The following is a 16,699-nucleotide window of genomic DNA, read 5'->3' as shown; positions in this document are numbered from 1 at the left end:
GGGGGTCGTAATTATCGGGTAGAGTTGGGGGGTCGTAACCCCTTACCTTAATTAACTGTGTGGGTAGAGTTAGGGGGTCGTAACCCCTTACCTTAACTGTGTGGATCGAGTTAGGGGGTCGTAACCCCTTACCTTAACTGTGTGGATAGAGTTAGGGGGTCGTAACCCCTTACCTTAACTGTGTGGGTAGAGTTAGGGGTCGTAACCCCTTACCTTAACTGGTAGAGTTAGGGGGTCGTAACCCCTTACCTTAACGGGTAGAGTTAGGGGGTCGTAACCCCTTACCTTAACGGGTAGAGTGAGGGGGTCGTAACCCCTTACCTTAACTGTGTGGGTGGAGTTGGCGGGTCATAACCCCTTACCTTAACGGGTAGAGTTAGGTGGTCGTAACCCCTTACCTTAACTGTGCGGGTGGAGTTGGGGGGTCGTAACCCCTTACCTTAACTGTGTGGGTGGAGTTGGGGGGTTCGTAACCCCTTACCTTAACGGGTGGAGTTAGGGGGTTGTAACCCCTTACCTTAACGGGTGGAGTTGGGGGTCGTAACCCTTACCTTAACTGGTAGAGTTAGGGGTGTCGTAACCCCTTACCATAACTGGTAGAGTTAGGGGGTCGTAACCCCTTACCATAACTGGTAGAGTTAGGGGGTCGTAACCCCTTACCATAACTGGTAGAGTTAGGGGGTCGTAACCCCTTACCTTAACTGGTAGAGTTAGGGGGTCGTAACCCCTTACCTTAGCGGGTAGAGTTAGGGGGTCGTAACCCCTTACCTTAGCGGGTAGAGTTAGGGGGTCGTAACCCCTTACCTTAACTGTGTGGGTGGAGTTGGTGGGTCGTAACCCCTTACCTTAACTGTGTGGGTAGAGTTGGGGGGTCGTAACCCCTTACCTTAACTGTGTGGGTGGAGTTGGGGGGTCGTAACCCCTTACCTTAACTGTGTGGGTGGAGTTGGGGGTCGTAACCCCTTACCTTAACTGTGCGGGTAGAGTTAGGGGGTCGTAACCCCTTACCTTAACTTAGCGGGTGGAGTTGGGGGTCGTAACCCCTTAACTGTGTGGGTAGAGTTGGGGGGGGTCGTAATCCCTTACCTTAACTGTGCGGGTAGAGTTGGGGGGTCGTAACCCCTTACCTTAACTGTGCGGGTAGAGTTGGGGGGTCGTAACCCCTTAACTGTGCGGGTAGAGTTGGGGGGTCGTAACCCCTTAACTGTGCGGGTAGAGTTGGGCGGGTCGTAACCCCTTACCTTAACTGTGTGGGTAGAGTTTGGGGGTCGTATGCTGTGGACACCATTCTCTGTGAGCCCAGATCTGAAGATTTCAGCACAGTTTCTGAATATCACTGGCTCCTCTTTGGGTGTAGTGGGTATATCTGGGTAGAGAGGGATAGCATTCAGGATAATGACTATGTACTGGGTATATCTGGGTAGAGAGGGATAGCATTCAGGATAATGACTATGTACTGGGTATATCTGGGTAGAGAGGGATAGCATTCAGGATAATGACTATGTACTGGGTAGAGAGGGATAGCATTCAGGATAATGACTATGTACTGGGTAGAGAGGGATAGCATTCAGGATAATGACTATGTACTGGGTATATCTGGGTAGAGAGGGATAGCATTCAGGATAATGACTATGTCCTGGGTAGAGAGGGATAGCATTCATGATAATGACTATGTACTGGGTAGAGAGGGATAGCATTCAGGATAATGACTATGTCCTGGGTAGAGAGGGATAGCATTCAGGATAATGACTATGTACTGGGTATATCTGAGTAGAGAGGGATAGCATTCAGGATAATGACTATGTACTGGGTAGAGAGGGATAGCATTCAGGATAATGACTAAGTCCTGGGTATATCTGGGTAGAGAGGGATAGCATTCAGGATAATGACTATGTACTGCGTATATCTGGGTAGAGAGGGATAGCATTCAGGATAATGACTATGTACTGGGTATATCTGAGTAGAGTTGTATAGCATTCAGGATAATGACTATGGGTTATCCTACTCCTGGACTAAAAACCATACTCAGAGGAAAATCTCATAAAATGCTTTCATTACTTCTATTTAACAAACATATCCACAGTGGATCTCTCTCACCATTGTAGTGGGTGACCATGGCTAGCAGCTGCTGCACTGTGTCAGTCAGTATAGCCTGCTGTTTCTGCAGTAGTGTGCTGTTGTGTGTGGAGGTCCCCAGCTCTCCCTGTAGCTGGGTGACCAGGCGCCTCTGTATCTCCAGCATGTCCTGCAGCTGCTGTTTTTCCCTCTGCAGACCCTGGAGCTCCTTAACGTGCCTGGCCTCTAAAGCTGAGAACCTTTGCTCTAGCAAACTAAAAGAGAGAGAGAGAGAGAGAGAGAGAGAGAGAGAGAGAGAGAGATGGAAGGAGAGAGAGCGAGAGAGAGAGAGAGATGGAAGGAGAGAGAGCAGAGAGAGAGAGATGGAAGGAGAGAGAGCGAGAGAGAGAGAGAGATGGAAGGAGAGAGAGCGAGAGAGAGAGATGGAAGGAGAGAGAGCGAGAGAGAGAGATGGAAGGAGAGAGAGCGAGAGAGAGAGATGGAAGGAGAGAGAGCGAGAGAGAGAGATGGAAGGAGAGAGAGAGAGAGAGAGAGGAGAGAGAGAGAGAGAGAGAGAGAGAGAGAGAGAGAGTTATAAAACCCATTGCCCTTCATGGTTGTGAGGTCTGGGGTCTGCCTCATCAACCAAGAATTAACAAAAAACTGAGCAAACTAGAATGCTATTTGGCCCTAAACAGAGAGTACACAGTGGCAGAATACCTGACCACTGTGACTGACCAAAACTTAAGGAAAGCTTTGACTATGTACAGACTCAGTGAGCATAGCCTTGCTATTGAGAAAGGCCGCTGTAGACAGACCTGGCTCTCAAGAGAAGACAGGCTATGTGCACACTGCTCACAAAATGAGGTGGAAACTGAGCTGCACTTCCTGCACTTCCTGTCTTCCCGTGTGGCTCAGTTGGTAGAGCATGGTGTGTGCAACGCCAGGGTTGTGGGTTTGATTCCCACGGGGGGGCCAGTACAAAAAAAGAATATATATTAAAAAATGCATGAAATGTGTGAAATGTATGCATTCACTACTGTAAGTCGCTCTGGATAAGAGCATCTGCTAAATGACTAAAAATGTAAATGTCTAAGAGAGAGAGAGAGAGAGAGAAAGAAGAGACGAACACAGAGAGAGAGAGAGGGGGTTTGGGAACACACAACATGTAAAACACTCAAACAAACAAAACCATGGTTACACATCAATTAAAAATACAACGCTGAATCTTCCTCCACAGTAACTAAACACAACAACCTCTGAATGACCCATATACTCATAAACAGATCAATGGGTCAAAGACAAGTTTTCAAAGTAGCAAATATAATAAAACAGCAATTCCATTTCCCCTAAAAGGCTTGTTTATGTTCATTAGAGTGTCACCTATGCCCTTATATTACTTATATTCAAGAATAAAGCCAATAAATAATTTTTTTTTGTGATTCATCTGAATGTACAGTCGTGGCCAAAAGTTTTGAGAGTGACACAAATACTTATTTCCACAAAGTTTGCTGCTTCAGTGTCTTTAGATATTTTTGGTCAGATGTTACTATGGAATACTGAAGTATAATTACAAGCATTTCATAAGTGTCAAAGGCTTTTATTGACAATTACACGAAGTTGATGCAAAGAGTCAATATTTGCAGTGTTGACCCTTCTTTTTCAAGACCTCTGCAATCCGCCCTGGCATGCTGTCAATTAACTTCTGGGCCACATCCTGACTGATGACAGCCCATTCTTGCATAATCAATGCTTGGAGTTTTGTCAGAATTTGTGGGTTTTTGTTTGTCCACACGCCTCTTGAGGATTGACCACAAGTTCTCAATGGGATTAAGGTCTGGGGAGTTTCCTGGCCATGGACCCAAAATGTTGATGTTTTGTTCCCTGAGCCACTTAGTTATCACTTTTGCCTTAGGGCAAGGTGCTCCATCATGCTGGAAAAGGCATTGTACGTCACCAAACTGAGGGAGTTTGCAATTAATTGCAATTCATCTGATCACTCTTCATAACATTCTGGAGTATATGCAAATTGCCATCATACAAACTGAGGCAGCACACTGTGAAAATTAATATTTGTGTCATTCTCAAAACTTTTGGCCACGACTGTATAATGTCCTAGTGAAATTTTTTTTTTTTTTATTAAATAAATACAATTTCATGCCCATTTTTCATAATCACAAGGTTATAAATCTATGCTTAGACTGGCAGAAATATAACTATCCAGAAAAAAAATGACATTTTTATTTTGAATACCACATATTTGATGTGTCACTGGTACAACTCAAAATTTGTTGAAGGTTTTAGAAAAAACTTCCTGCCTTACACTGAAAGAAAATGCACAAATCTATAAAAAATATCTTTCACTTCATCCTTTGAGATTTGTTTTTGTCTCTCTGAGTCAACAAAGCAAAGTTATTGTATTTTAAAATGTGCAGGCTAGCTGAACTTAGATCGTTTCCATAGGAGAGAGAGAGAGAGAGAGAGAGAGAGAGAGAGAGAGAGAGAGAGAGAGAGAGAGAGAGAGAGAGACATGACCCACACACACCACACACATAAAGAACATTGGTTTTACTTTGCAACATAGGGCTAGGGGGCAGTATTTTCATGGCCGGATGAAAAACATACCCAATTTAAACAGGTTACTACTCTGTCCCAGAAACTAGAATATGCATATTATTAGTAGATTTGGATAGAAAACACTCTGAAGTTTCTAAAACTGTTTGAATGGTGTCTGTGAGTATAACAGAACTCATATGGGAGGCGAAAACCTGAGAAAAAGTCAAGCAGGAAGTGGGAAGTCTGGCGCTTGTAGTCCTTTCAAGTGATTGCCTTGACTGTATACAGAGACTTAGGGTTCATTGTGCACTTCCTAAAGCTTCCACTAGATGTCAGCAGTCTTTAGAACGGTGTTTGAAGATTCTATGGCGAATTTGAAGGGAATACCAGCTGTGGTAAACTGGTGTCCCATTATAAGGCATGGGCCCAAGTCACGCGCAGAGACTTGGGAGCGAGCTGAGTTCATATTCACTCCTAAAGAGAACGGATAGGTCCGGTTGGAATTTTATTCAAGGTATTTGATAAAAACAACCTAAAGATTGATTCTATACATCGTTTGACATGTTTCTACAAACTGTAGTATAACTTTTTTGACTTTTCGTCTGGACTAAGTAAGCACGCGCGTAGTGGATTTGGATAGTGAACGCGTCGCTCCACAGGTAATATTACACTTCGCTACATTACAACGGCTTGATTTGTTTGATCTGAGCAATTCTTCTTAGCTAGCTACATAGCCGTCTTTGTATCAAAGATAATTGTGTAGTTTAGAGTAACTGAGTAATTATCGAGGCTAGCTATCTTCGTCCTCCTAACGTAGTCAACACTGCTAGCTGCTAGCTGCTAGCTAGCTAGTCATCACTGTTAGCTAGCCAACTTCTACCGACTAGCAGCACCGCAGAAACTATTACATTACAACGTAACGACTTGATTAGTGTGGTGTTAGTGTTAGTTAGCCAGCTACATAGTTGTCTTTGCTGTCTCTGTATCTAAGATAATTGTGTAGTTTGAGTTTGAGTATTATCGAGGTGAGCTAGCTAGCCGCGACGCGGCGCCAGACTTACTCAACACACCTAGTCATCATTAACCCACTGCCAGCTAGCCAACCGTTACCGACTAGCAGCGCTGTAGATACTAATACGTTACAACGGAACGATTTGACTAGTGCAGTGTTACCTAGCTAGCTACTTAGTTGTCTTTGTCATAGCTTGATAATTGTTAGCTAGCCAGCCATCGAGGTTAGCTAGCCAGCTATTTCCGTCCCCCGCGACGCCATTTTTCCTAACCCAGCCAACTATTACCGACGAGCAGCATTGTTGAAACTAAATACACTACAAGGAACGTCTTGATTAGTGTTATGTTAGCTAGCTAGCTACAAAGTTGCTTTGTATCATGACAAGGTGTAGTACTGAAACTACCGAGGTTACCTAGCCAGCTACACGTTCAAAGTCAACAACGCAGCCACTGCTAGCTAGCCTACTCCACCAGCCAGCAGTACTGTATCATTTTAGTCAATAACATTTTTGCAACGTAAGCTTAACTTCATGAACATTCGAGACGTGTAGTCCACTTGTCATTCCAATCTCATTTGCATTAGCGTAGCCTCTTCTGTAGCTTGTCTACTATGTGTCTGTCTATCCCTGTTCTCTCTCCTCTGCACAGGCCATACAAACGCTCCACACCGCGTGGCCGCTGCCACTCTAACCTGGTGGTCCCAGCGCGCACGACCCACGTGGAGTTCCAGGTCTCCGGCAGCCTCTGGAACTGCCGGTCTGCGGCCAACAAGGCTGAGTTCATCTCAGCCTATGCTACCCTCCAGTCCCTAGACTTCCTGGCGCTGACGGAAACATGGATCACCACAGATAACACTGCTACTCCTACTGCTCTCTCCTCGTCTGACTACGTGTTCTCGCATACCCCTAGAGCATCGAGCCAGCGGGGTGGTGGCACTGGAATCCTCATCTCTCCCAAGTGGACATTCTCTCTTTCTCCCCTGACCCATCTGTCTATCTCCTCATTTGAATTCCATGCTGTCACAGTTACCAGCCCTTTCAAGCTTAACATCCTTATCATTTATCGCCCTCCAGGTTCCCTTGGAGACTTCATCAATGAGCTTGACGCCTTGATAAGTTCCTTTCCTGAGGATGGCTCACCTCTCACAGTTCTGGGTGACTTTAACCTCCCCACGTCTACCTTCGACTCATTCCTCTCTGCCTCCTTCTTTCCACTCCTCTCCTCTTTCGGCCTCACCCTCTCACCTTCCCCCCCTACTCACAAGGCAGGCAATACGCTTGACCTCATCTTTACTAGATGCTGTTCTTCCACTAATCTCATTGCAACTCCCCTCCAAGTCTCCGACCACTACCTTGTATCCTTTTCCCTCTCGCTCTCATCCAACACTTCTCACTCTCCCCCTACTCGGATGGTATTGCGCCGTCCCAACCTTCGCTCTCTCTCTCCCGCTACTCTCTCCTCTTCCATCCTATCATCTCTTCCCTCTGCTCAAACCTTCTCCAACCTATCTCCTGATTCTGCCTCCTCAACCCTCCTCTCCTCCCTCTCTGCATCCTTTGATTTCCTCTGTCCCCTATCCTCCAGGCCGGCTCGGTCCTCCCCTCCTGCTCCGTGGCTCGACGACTCACTGCGAGCTCACAGAACAGGGCTCCGGGCAGCCGAGCGGAAATGGAGGAAAACTCGCCTCCCCTGCGGACCTGGCATCCTTTCACTCCCTCCTCTCTACATTTTCCTCTTCTGTCTCTGCTGCTAAAGCCACTTTCTACCACTCTAAACTCCAAGCATCTGCCTCTAACCCTAGGAAGCTCTTTGCTACCTTCTCCTCCCTCCTGAATCCTCCTCCCCCTCCCCCCCCTCCTCCCTCTCTGCGGATGACTTCGTCAACCATTTTGAAAAGAAGGTTGACGACATCCGATCCTCGTTTGCTAAGTCAAACGACACTGCTGGTCCTGCTCACACTGCCCTACCCTGTGCTTTGACCTCTTTCTCCCCTCTCTCTCCAGATGAAATCTCGCGTCTTGTGACGGCCGGCCGCCCAACAACCTGCCCACTTGACCCTATCCCCTCCTCTCTTCTCCAGACCATTTCCGGAGACCTTCTCCCCTACCTCACCTCGCTCATCAACTCATCCTTGACCGCTGGCTACTTCCCTTCCGTCTTCAAGAGAGCGAGAGTTGCACCCCTTCTGAAAAAACCTACACTCGATCCCTCCGATGTCAACAACTACAGACCAGTATCCCTTCTTTCCTTTTTCTCCAAAACTCTTGAACGCGCCGTCCTTGGCCAGCTCTCTTGCTATCTCTCTCAGAATGACCTTCTTGATCCTAATCAGTCAGGTTTCAAGACTGGGCATTCAACTGAGACTGCTCTTCTCTGTGTCACGGAGGCTCTCCGCACTGCTAAAGCTAACTCTCTCTCCTCTGCTCTCATCCTTCTAGACCTATCTGCTGCCTTTGATACCGTGAACCATCAGATCCTCCTCTCCACCCTCTCCGAGCTGGGCATCTCCGGCACCGCGCACGCTTGGATTGCGTCCTACCTGACAGGTCGCTCCTACCAGGTGGCGTGGCGAGAATCAGTCTCCGCACCACGTGCTCTCACCACTGGTGTCCCCCAGGGCTCTGTTCTTGGCCCACTCCTATTCTCGCTATACACCAAGTCACTTGGCTCTGTCATATCCTCACATGGTCTCTCATATCATCGCTATGCAGATGACACACAATTAATCTTCTCCTTTCCCCCTTCTGACAACCAGGTGGCGAATCGCATCTCTGCATGTCTGGCAGACATATCAGTGTGGATGACGGATCACCACCTCAAGCTGAACCTCGGCAAGACGGAGCTGCTCTTCCTCCCGGGGAAGGACTGCCCGTTCCATGATCTCGCCATCACGGTTGACAACTCCCTTGTGTCCTCCTCCCAGAGTGCTAAGAGCCTTGGCGTGACCCTGGACAACACCCTGTCGTTCTCCACCAACATCAAGGCGGTGACCCGATCCTGTAGGTTCATGCTCTACAACATTCGCAGAGTACGACCCTGCCTCACACAGGAAGCGGCGCAGGTCCTAATCCAGGCACTTGTCATCTCCCGTCTGGATTATTGCAACTCGCTGTTGGCTGGGCTCCCTGCCTGTGCCATTAAACCCCTACAACTCATCCAGAACGCCGCAGCCCGTCTGGTGTTCAACCTTCCCAAGTTCTCTCACGTCACCCCGCTCCTCCGCTTTCTCCACTGGCTTCCAGTTGAAGCTCGCATCCGCTACAAGACCATGGTGATTGCCTACGGAGCTGTGAAGGGAACGGCACCTCCATACCTTCAGGCTCTGATCAGGCCCTACACCCAAACAAGGGCACTGCGTTCATCCACCTCTGGCCTGCTGGCCCCCCTACCTCTGAGGAAGCACAGTTCCCGCTCAGCCCAGTCAAAACTGTTCGCTGCTCTGGCACCCCAATGGTGGAACAAGCTCCCTCACGACGCCAGGACAGCGGAGTCAGTCACCACCTTCCGGAGACACCTGAAACCCCACCTCTTTAAGGAATACCTAGGATAGGATAAAGTAATCCTTCTAACCCCCCCCCTTAAAAGATTTAGATGCACTATTGTAAAGTGGTTGTTCCACTGGATATTATAAGGTGAATGCACCAATTTGTAAGTCGCTCTGGATAAGAGCGTCTGCTAAATGACTAAAATGTAAATGTAAATGTGAACCTAAAGCACGAACGAAATTGATTATTTGGAAATAAATATGAACTTTTTCGAACATTTCTTGTGGAGCTGGGATTTCTGGCAGTGCCTTCTGATGAAGATAATCAAAGGTAAGTGAATATTTATAATGTAATTTCTTAGTTTTATTGATTCCAAGATGGCGGGTTTCTGTTTGCTAGTTGTTAGTGTCATCTGGGCTGTACTGCAAATTGTGCTTTCGCCGTGAACCTTTTTTGAAATCTGACAAAGCGATTACAATTAGGAGCAGTGTATCTATAATTCTGTGCATAATAATAATAATATATATTGATCAATGTTTACGATGAGAATTTACGTACTGTGTGCTCATTCATCGGAAGGTTTGGAGGGAAAACATTTCTCAACATTACGCGCCAATGTAAAATGCTGTTTTTGGATATAAATATGAACTTTATCGAGCAAAACATACAGGTATTGTGTTACATAATGTCCTAGGAGTGTCATCTGATGAAGATCGTCAAAGGTTAGTGCTTCATTTAGCTGTGGTTTGGGTTTTTGTGATGCATCTAGTTGCTTGGAAAATGGCTGTGTGGTGTTTCTTGTGAAGTTTATGTCCTAGCATAATCTAATTTTATGCTTTCGCCGTAAAGCCTTTTTGAAATCGGACAATGTGGTTAGATTAACGAGAAGTTTATCTTTAAAATGATGTAAAATAGTTGATTGTTTGATAAAATGGAATTATGAGATTTTAGCTGTTTTAAATTTGGCGCTCTGATTTTCCACTGGCTGTTGTCAAAATCAATCCCGTTAACGGGATGAGAACGGGAAGGGGTCCCATAGAGGTTAACTGTCACATGAGGTACAATTTAAATCACCTAGGATTAACCTGTTATGGCTAGGGGGCAGTATTTTCACAGCCGGATAAAAAACGTACCCGATTTAATCTGATTATTACTCCTGCCCAGAAACTAGAATATGCATTTAATTATTAGCTTTGGATAGAAAACACTCCAAAGTTTATAAAACTGTTTGAATGGTGTCTGTGAGTATAACAGAACTCATTTGGCAGGCCAAAACCTGAAAAGATTCCATGCAGGAAGTGCCCTGTCTGACAATTTCTTGCCCTTCTTGATTATCTCTATCCATTACAGAGGATCTCTGCTGTTACGTGACACTTCCTACGGCTCCCATGGGCTCTCAGAAGGCGGCAAAAAGCTGAATCGTGGCTTTGCAGGCTCTGGCTGAAAAAAAGTAGCGCGTTTGGGTAGTGGCTGGTTACAGTACTGTGAGACTCAGGCGCGTGCCCGCGTCGACCCCATACCATGTTTTCTTTCGTCTGTTTACCTAATCGCAGATTCCCGGTCGGAATATTATCGCTTTTTTACGAGAAAAATGGCATAAAAATTGATTTTTAAACAGCGGTTGACATGCTTCGAAGTACGGTAATGGAATATTTAGAAATCTTTTGTCACGAATTGCGCCATGCTCGTGACCCTTATTTACACTTCGGATAGTGTCTTGAACGCACGAACAAAACGCCGCTATTTGGATATAACGATGGATTATTTTGAACCAAACCAACATTTGTTATTGAAGTAGCAGTCCTGGGAGTGCATTCTGACGAAGAACATCAAAGGTAATCAAACTTTTGTAATAGTAAATCGGAGTTTGGTCAGGGCTAAACTTGGTCGGTGTCTAAATGGCTAGCCGTGATGGCTGGGCTATCTACTGAGAATATTGCAAAATGTGCTTTCACCGAAAAGCTATTTTAAAATCGGACATATCGAGTGCATAGAGGAGTTCTGTATCTATAATTCTTAAAATAATTGTTATGTTTTATGTGAACGTTTATCGTGAGTAATTTAGTAAATTCACCGGAGGTATGCTAGTTCTGAACGTCACATGCTAATGTAAAAAAGCTGTTTTTTGATATAAATATGAACTTGATTGAACAAAACATGCATGCATTGTATAACATAATGTCCTAGGGTTGTCATCTGATGAAGATCATCAAAGGTTAGTGCTGCATTTAGCTGTGGTTTCTTTTTTTGTGACATTATATGCTAGCTTGAAAAATGGGTGTCTGATTATTTCTGGCTGGGTACTCTGCTGACATAATCTAATGTTTTGCTTTCGCTGTAAAGCCTTTTTGAAATCGGACAGTGTGGTTAGATTAACGAGAGTCTTGTCTTTAAAATGCTGTAAAATAGTCATATGTTTGAAAAATTGAAGTTTTCGGATTTTAGAGGAATTTGTATTTCGCGCCACGCCCATCATTGGATATTGGAGCAGGTGTTCCGCTAGCAGAACATCTAGATGAGGTTAAGAGGAAAAGGTGCTTGTCTAAGCCCAAATATCCCGCTCTCCTCATCACTGTGTAGGCTGTATCCACCCAGCTAGAACCGTCACTGTACAACAGTCTCTGGGCTGCTTGAAGCCGGAAAGCCATGATCCTGGAAGAAATGTCCACCAGACCTTGCCCACCCTTGTGCAGTGGCACGTACAGGGCTGCAGATTTAATACAATGTTGTCCAGACCAGAAGAAATTGACAAGGGTCCTTTGAAGTTCTTGTAAAATCATTAGTCTGTGCTACAGGGTAGAGGCAGCTAGATTATTGGCTACCAGCACCCTACCCCTATAAGAAATCTGGGTCAGCAACCATTTCGACCTAGACAATCTGGGAAACACCTTCTCCACTGAACGCTCCATTGAACGCTCCCAGTTATTTTTTTGAAAGACATCGAAGCCTAGAAAAAACACCAAAGTCTTCATCCCATCTTTGCCACACTGAAGCCCCCCTGGTAACCGTGTCTGTAGCTGACCTGCCCACAGCGATTCACTCTTTTCCCAATTGACTCTAGCTGAGGAGGCCCCCTCATACACCTTTAGAGCGTTTGAGAGAACCTTAACACTCCCACCTCCTGTAATAAAAACTGTCAGGTCATCTGCATAAGCAGACAGTGCTATCGTAGGAACCTTCATTACCCCTGGCTCAGAGAAACAAGTAAGCCTCCCTCTTAAAAAAAAAAGCATTGGTTCAATAGCCTGACAATATAACTGTCCTGAAATTGGGCATCCCTGCCTGATACCCCAATGGGATGGGGCAGCTCAAACCACCACCCCACCTTCACCATACATGAGGCCCAAGCATACAGTAAACTCATCCAAGACAACAACAAAAAACATCCCCCAAAAAATATCAACCATTGTTTTGAACAAATAGTGGTGGTTTCCACATGGTCAAAAGCCTTCTCCTGATCCAAGGAAAATTAACCTACATTCACATCAGACAAGTTTACAAATGTCTAAAACATCTCTTATTAGAAACAAAGTTCACACAACACTTCATAAAAATCCTCCCAACAGACCCCCAAAAGTGCTCAGATGGTAAACCATCGATGCCAGGGGCTCGGGCCTGATGAGAGCTATATAACTGCAGTGGACATCTCCTGCAGAGTAATGTCAGAGTCCAAAGCAGCTCTCTGCTCAGGGCCCAATTGAGGAAGTTCATGCAACAACTGTTCAGTACACAGAGAATCACAATCCTCCGCCTGATAGAGGGTAGAGTAGAAATCCAGGGCATGCTGGCGCATTTCACCGTCGTCCGTGGTCACCTTCCCATCAGGGAGACGAAGGTAGACCATCTGTTTACGTTGTAATGTCGACTGTCCTAGTGGTTTAAAAAATAAACGCTAGGGGAATCCATATCCTTGAGGGTAGCAAAACGAGACCTAATCAAGGCACCCTTCACTCTTTCATGTAAATACGACCTCAGTTCATGTCTCTTGTCCTGTAAGTTCATGACTAGTCCAGGGTCATTCTGAGTGAGCAACTTCAATTCGATAGATTTGATGTCCTATTCAAGGCCCCTTGAGTCTCTTTAACTTCAATATGAGACAGAGCAGTATACTGTAAACAAAACACACGTATTTGGGCCTTCCCAACCTCCCACCATTGACTCAAAATTCCCTTTTGTAACCCTCCATTTTTCCCAAAACAACAAAAACCTTTCACAAAACATGACATCATGTAACATTAAAATACCAGTAAGGTGATGACCTTCGTGGACAGGACAAGTGAATATCAGACACATTATGGTGATCACAGAAACCCACAGAAGTGATGTCACACCTTCATAAACTACTACAGTAGTGATCAGATACATACCACCTGTCTAACCTTCCAACCCTACTACAGTAGAGATAAGATACCTGTCTAACCTTCCAACCCTACTACAGTAGAGATCAGATACCTGTCTAACCTTCCAACCCTACTACAGTAGAGATCAGATACCCGTCTAACCTTCCAACCCTACTACAGTAGAGATCAGATACATACCACCTTTCTAACCTTCCAACCCTACTACAGTAGAGATCAGATACCTGTCTAACCTTCCAACCCTACTACAGTAGAGATCAGATAACTGTCTAACCTTCCAACCCTACTACAGTAGAGATCAGATAACTGTTAACCTTCCAACCCTACTACAGTAGAGATCAGATAACTGTCTAACCTTCCAACCCTACTACAGTAGAGATCAGATACCCGTCTAAACTTCCAACCCTACTACAGTAGAGATCAGATACATACCACCTGTCTAACCTTGCTGCACTGACACCACCTTCATTAACCTTTAGCCGTGTGTACTGCCTAACATTTGCATTCTTTACTCTCCACACATCAGAAAGCTCAAAGTCAGTTAATAAACCAGACAGGCAAGTGGCTGATCGCAGGTGAGGTTCTTCAGCAGTGCGATCAACAGTAAAATCCACCGTACAGTTGCAGTACCCCCCCCCTAAAACCATACACCCTCTTTTGGTCACACTGTCTTAAGGTTTACTTCAGTTGATCAAATACATGCAATATGCTCTGTAGCCTCATTAGGAGCAACAACAACAAAAAACCGACCCTTGACAATCTCTGTTGTAGAAACCACAGTCACCCCTAAGCCTGAGGAAAACAACATTGCCATCCCAGCACTGAAATTAATGCCATGACTGAGTATATGCTGTCCCTCCCACCACATACCCCAGTCAACCTCATTAGCCTCATCACTATGTGTCTCCTGTAGAAGTCCACCTCATTAGCTTCATCACTATGTGTCTCCTGTAGAAGTCCACCTCATCACTATGTGTCTCCTGTAGAAGTCCACCTCATCACTATGTGTCTCCTGTAGAAAAACGACATTAAAACTTCTGTCCTCCTCTTATTCCTGTCCCTTCCTCTTAATCCTCAACCTCAATGTCCCCTCTTATTCTGTCTATTCCTGACCCTTCCCCCTCTTAATCCTGTCCCTTCCCCCTCTCATTCCTGTCCCTTCCCCTTCAATCTGTTCTCTCAATCCTGCTCCCCCTCTCAATCCTGTCCCTTCCCCCATTAATCCTGTCAATTGAATCCTGCCTTATTGTCCTCCCCCTCTTAATCCTGTCCCTCCCCTCTCATTCCTGTCCCTTCCTCCCTCTCATTCCTGTCCCTTCCTCCCTCTCAATCCTGTCCCTTCCCCCCTCTCATTCCTGTCCCTTCCTCCCTCTCAATCCTGTCCCTTCCCCCTCTCATTCCTGTCCCTTCCCCCATTAATATTGAGAGAACCTACCCTTAGTACCTCCACATAGAAAAGAGAAAGGAAAAGCAGAAGAAACCACAGAGAAACCAGACAAAGAGGAAAAAACACCGTAAGAGGCATGATCGTCATCATTGTTTTTATTTTCTCGCTCTACTTTTTACATTCAACGCTTTATCTGGACGTGGTTCTACAGGACCTCCACCATCTAACGGTAAGGAGTAACATTACCACTATACCATCTAACGGTAAGGAGTAACATTACCACTATACCATCTAAAGGTAAGGAGTAACATTACCACTATACCATCTAAAGATAAGTAGTAACATTACCACTATACCATCTAAAGATAAGGAGTAACATTACCACTATACCATCTAAAGATAAGGAGTAACATTACCACTATACCATCTAACGGTAAGGAGTAACATTACCACTATACCATCTAAAGATAAGTAGTAACATTACCACTATACCATCTAAAGATAAGGAGTAACATTACCACTATACCATCTAAAGATAAGTAGTAACATTACCACTATACCATCTAAAGATAAGTAGTAACATTACCACTATACCATCTAAAGATAAGGAGTAACATTACCACTATACCATCTAAAGATAAGTAGTAACATTACCACTATACCATCTAAAGATAAGGAGTAACATTACCACTATACCATCTAAAGATAAGTAGTAACATTACCACTATACCATCTAAAGATAAGTAGTAACATTACCACTATACCATCTAAAGATAAGTAGTAACATTACCACTATACCATCTAAAGATAAGGAGTAACATTACCACTATACCATCTAAAGATAAGTAGTAACATTACCACTATACCATCTAAAGATAAGTAGTAACATTACCACTATACCATCTAAAGATAAGTAGTAACATTACCACTATACCATCTAAAGATAAGAAGTAACATTAAAGGCGTCCCGACAGCGGGACACCTGTCGACAACTTCCTGTGAAACTGGAGGGTGGGCAATTCAAATAAATGATCATAAAAATGATGGATATTAAACATTTAGGTATATACACAAGTGTCTTATATCGATTAAAAGCTTAAAGTCTTGTTCATCTAACTGCATTCTCCGATTTACAATAGGCTTTACAGCAAAAGCATGCCATGCGATTGTTTGAGGACGGTGCCCCACATCAACATATTTTCCAACTAGCACAGGCTTCATAAAATCACAAATAGTGATTAAATATTCACTTACTATTTGAAAATCGTCCTCTGACTTGCAATCCAAAGGGTCCCAGCTACAACATGCATGGTCGTTTTGTTAGATAAAGTCCTTCTTTATATCCCAAAAAGTCTGTTTAGTTGGCGCCATCGATTTGAGTAATCCACTCATTCAACATGCAGACAAAGGAATCCAAAAACCTACCACTAAACTTTGTTAAAACAAGTCAAACTACATTTCTATTTAATCCTCCGGTACCCTAAAATGTAAATAAACTATAATATTTCATACGGAAAGAAGTATGTTCAATAGAAAAGCAAAATTATCAGGTAAGCGTCTCGTCGCGCGCACACAGACTGATTTCTGACTCCGACTACCAAAACTCAAAATTCTTCCCTTGTTTGTGAAGAAACAAGCCTGTAACCTTAAACAAAGACTGGTGACATCTAGTGGAAGCCATAGGGCAATCTGGGAGCTGGATTTGGATATACGTTCCACTGGAAGAGCACGCGCTCTCAAAAAAAAATAAAAGAATTCAGGTTGGATTTTATTAGGATTTTCTCCTACCAAAGCAATTGTGTTATAGTCTCATACATTATTTTAACATTTCTACAAACTTCAAAGTG

General features: G+C 44.5%; 1 protein-coding gene across 1 annotated transcript in view; it reads right to left on the bottom strand.

Annotated features, from left to right (window-relative positions):
* Nucleotides 1-16,699, bottom strand: part of LOC106590891 (angiopoietin-2) — a 114,532-nt gene that overhangs the window by 41,122 nt on the left and 56,711 nt on the right. The window contains exons 4-5 of the mRNA XM_045709756.1: nucleotides 2,098-2,330; nucleotides 1,242-1,366 (exon numbers count right to left, since the gene is read on the bottom strand). Coding sequence (XP_045565712.1) covers nucleotides 1,242-1,366; nucleotides 2,098-2,330 — 358 coding nt within the window. The remainder of the gene's footprint in view (nucleotides 1-1,241; nucleotides 1,367-2,097; nucleotides 2,331-16,699) is intronic.

The sequence above is a fragment of the Salmo salar genome, chromosome ssa27 (assembly GCF_905237065.1).
Source record: "Salmo salar chromosome ssa27, Ssal_v3.1, whole genome shotgun sequence".
In the NCBI taxonomy this organism is placed as follows: domain Eukaryota; kingdom Metazoa; phylum Chordata; class Actinopteri; order Salmoniformes; family Salmonidae; genus Salmo; species Salmo salar.
This window is presented reverse-complemented; position numbering and strand designations above follow the sequence as displayed.